The sequence below is a fragment of the Carya illinoinensis genome, chromosome 13, assembly GCF_018687715.1.
Source record: "Carya illinoinensis cultivar Pawnee chromosome 13, C.illinoinensisPawnee_v1, whole genome shotgun sequence".
NCBI lineage: Eukaryota > Viridiplantae > Streptophyta > Magnoliopsida > Fagales > Juglandaceae > Carya > Carya illinoinensis.
This window is the reverse complement of record NC_056764.1, coordinates 11668470-11672199: the sequence shown is the minus strand read 5'-3', so window position 1 is coordinate 11672199 and position 3730 is coordinate 11668470. Positions and strand designations below refer to the sequence as shown.

At 37.0% G+C, this 3730-nt stretch overlaps 1 protein-coding gene across 1 annotated transcript; it reads right to left on the bottom strand.

The window, feature by feature from the left end:
- Window positions 1-1514: 1514 nt before the first annotated feature.
- On the bottom strand, window positions 1515-3287 carry LOC122291422 (3-ketoacyl-CoA synthase 12-like). Its single transcript, XM_043099130.1, has one exon. The coding sequence runs from the start codon at window positions 3201-3203 to the stop codon at window positions 1806-1808; it is 1398 nt and encodes a 465-aa protein (XP_042955064.1). The 5' UTR covers window positions 3204-3287; the 3' UTR covers window positions 1515-1805.
- Between the last annotated feature and the right edge of the window lie 443 nt (window positions 3288-3730).

The window sequence follows — 3730 nt, the reverse complement described above, 5'->3', positions numbered from 1 at the left end:
CAAAAAGGTGGTGATCATGTGGTACTACTGGACCATCAACCATGTTGGTAAACCGTTAAAATGTTCTTTCTTTTATTTCTATTAACCTGGTACATGAAAGAGTTTGCAAAACAAGGGGTGATCAATAATAATCAACCCGTATGATATATCTTATATTTATAATAGTAAAGTATACTTGAGTTTGGATTATACAGATAACAATAAACATTAAAGATAAAGGATAAGTATGATCTCATATAGACTTCAATTCAAATGTAGTTTTGGATGAAGATTTATCTTCAATAACGGAACAGTAGAGTCCACAATAGCAGAGTCCTCTTCTTCAAATAATCTCGGGATATGGTACTCAGATTTAGGTAATTGGTTAACAGTACATGATATATATATATATGATCGATTTATTACGGTTGTTGAATTAAGGTTCTTCTGTCTCAAAAAAGGACAAAATTAACATAAAAAATTCTATGTTTCAACTACCTAGAATGCCATGCATATATGCACACAAAAATGTTTGAGACGTGGGCAATTTCACGCACACAAAAGCAAGTTCTTTTCATTTTCTGACTGCTGCCTTTCTGATAAGTAGACCAACGAAATCGCGCTCTACAATCGAACGACAATACGAAGTTGGCTAGCTAGAGTACTCAATACATATTTCATAAACGGTAATTTATTTTTTTTCTATCTGCATTTTTGTGTCAATGGAATTGTCCCGAATGTATCCCAGCCCTTCACTTAATGCATACGAGTTGTTGTAATAAAGTTTCCAGTAGTCGTGTATGCAATCAATGCTAGCTCCTAACACCTTCAACAATTTTAAAACAAGTGCGGAACCGCGTGATCGAAATGGAAAGATGAAAGCCGACATGTAGCTAGGCAGATAGCCAAGACATTTTAGAATTTGTATATGCATGCAATTTATAAATTTCTTGCATGCAAAGAAAAATTCGGAAAAATAAAACCATAACATTTAGGTCTCGTTTGGTTATAAATATGAGATGAAAGTTATAAATGAATAAAATATTATTAAAATATTATTTTTTAAATATTATTTTTATTTTAAAATTTAAAAAAAATTTAATTATTTATTATATTTGTGTAAAAATTAAAAAAATTATAATAATGAGGTAAAATAAAATAATTTGTGAACGGGCTTTTTGGCAATCAATAAAGGATCAAATAAATATATAAAAAAAAAATGCATGATTTCGGCCTGTATTTCAAGGGGGAATGGTTGTGAATAGTACAAACATTCTTGTTTTTAACAATATCGATTTCTTTCAAATGAAACAAAGCAGTATCATTATCAACATAATTTTGGTAGCTGTAGGATGGCAGGCTTCTCAACATAATTTTGGTAAAAGTGTACGTAATATTGCCGGGGACAACCTCTAAATAAACAAGTAAATGTAGGGGCCACCATGAAAATATAAGTTTTTTTACATTTTTTATTTAATTTTTTATTTTTATAGTGAAATCTACTTTTTTTGTTAATATAAAATATCTGCACAATATTTGTACATTGAGACATATATGTATATATCATTATTCTTGAGTAAAAAGCGTGGGCTATAGATCTTGGCATGATCCGGCGATTGATCGGGAGATTTCAACAGTAAGAAACATGCATCTCAAAGTTACACCCAAAGAACCTTCTTCATTATAATAAATTACAGAAAATAATTGAAAGTAAGAATGAGAGATAGAAACTCTTTTTTTTTTTGCTTTATTAATTAAATAGAAATCGATGATGGCAATAACTAAGAATGTTTTTTTTTTTTTTTTTTTTTCTGAATTAACCTGTTTTACTGATCTGGGATTTTGAAGGTGCTTAGATCTTCCTGGTTGATCCAGCCGTACTTCTCCATGAAAGGGTTGGTCAAGGACTCTGGTGGGTACGCATCAATGAAGTCATTCCAGACATTTCCATTGCTCTGCAGATCCCTCACCACCTCCCACATACAGCTGTTGCATTTGAAGCCAGCACCAAAGCTTATCATCAATACTGTATTACCTTTCTTCAGCCTTTTCTTGGCTTCCATGTAGCCCAAAACATACCAAAGGCTACTCGCCGATGTGTTACCAAATCGGTGCAGTGTCATCCTCGCCGGCTCTAGATCATACTCAGTAAGGTCAAGGCTCACTCCAATGCCATCTATCACTGCCTTTCCTCCCGTGTGAATGCAAAAATGATTAACACCAGTCTTAAAGTTCAGTATAGTTTTGGTTCCCCCGGCAGTACTCTTGTTGGAGCTATGACTCATTTTCCTGGCAAAGGACACAACCAGAAACCTAAGCAGTTCCCTCATTGGCAATATTTTGGGTGCTATCACCCTTAGGTTATCCACAAAAGCCCGAGTTGCAGCTTTTGGGAGAGTCTTCCCTAGATAAAACCCTAGCCTCCCTTGTTCATCTTCCTTCTGTATGCAGCAGCCATAGGAGTCATCTCTAGCCCCATTGTGTGTCCTTACCAGGCACTTCAATTTGAACATGGCTTTGTGTTTCATGGCCCTTTTGTTAGTCAAAAGGATTGCACACCCTCCAGACCGGAACAAACAGTTTGCAAGAATCATTGATCTGTCATTACCTGAATACCAATTTGGACTCAAGGACTCAGAAGTCACGACCAGAGCGTTCAGATTCTTGTAGGACTTGAAAAGGTATCGGACTATGTCAACGGAAATGAGGCTAGCACTGCACCCCATTCCGGTGAGGTTGAATACCTTGGTGTCATCCCTCAGTTTGTAACGGTTGATGATCCTAGCGGCAAGAGAAGGAACCGCGGAAAACATGGACACGTTAACCACAAGAACATCGATTTGGGAGGGAGAAATTCCTGACCTGGCCAACAGCTTTGAAATGCTGTCTAAGAAAAACTCTTCCATCTCCGAGATCGCATCCTGCAACGTGGGATTATCTTCCCGGCCGGAGAACATGATCCTTGGTGCGTACGTTTGCTCGCCAACGCCGGAGCTCACAATGGCTTTGAGGAGGAACTGGTACTCAAGAAGACCAAGACTCTTGGTCCTCTTGATGACCTCTCCGCAGAATTCCGTGTTTAGCATTCTGTCATCGGTCGGCTTATACAACTGGTAGTCCAAAATGTAACATTCTTGATCCCTTTTTGCATCTACCCACTTCCAAACCAAGAACAGGAAATAGAAGATAGGGAGAGCATAAAGTACTAAAATGAGATGCTCCATGAGAGAGAGAGAGAGAGAGAGAGAGAGAGAGAGAGAGAGAGAGAGAGAGAGAGAGAGAGTAGGATTGGATTTGTAGATGGGAATTCAAATGGGACTCTTATATAAGAAGAAGTGTGACTGTGGATGGGGATCAGTTGGACAGTACATACTTGTGAAAATGCTTATAAACTATTTCTCTCACCCAACTCCCAACGCACTGGTTTTGTGCCAAACTTCAATTCTGCGCGCACCAATCTTTATTACAAATAAAAAACGGGGTCACACCTTAGGCATGTGAAAGAAAGGAAGAGAATGTCATTTTCTCCCGTCAAGGTTTTCGTTAATTAAGTTACCGTATTTATTCAAGTAATTTTGCTTGTTAATTCTGATCATCTTAGTTATCAAATCGTCTTCTCAATTTGCATTAATCGATCATACATTACTTTAACTTGTACCATTTTTCAAGCGAACGCCATTAATTATATATATATAGTTCATTTACTTTGTAAGTTGGAGGACCCGTACGTGGCTACGGTCATTTAATAAGG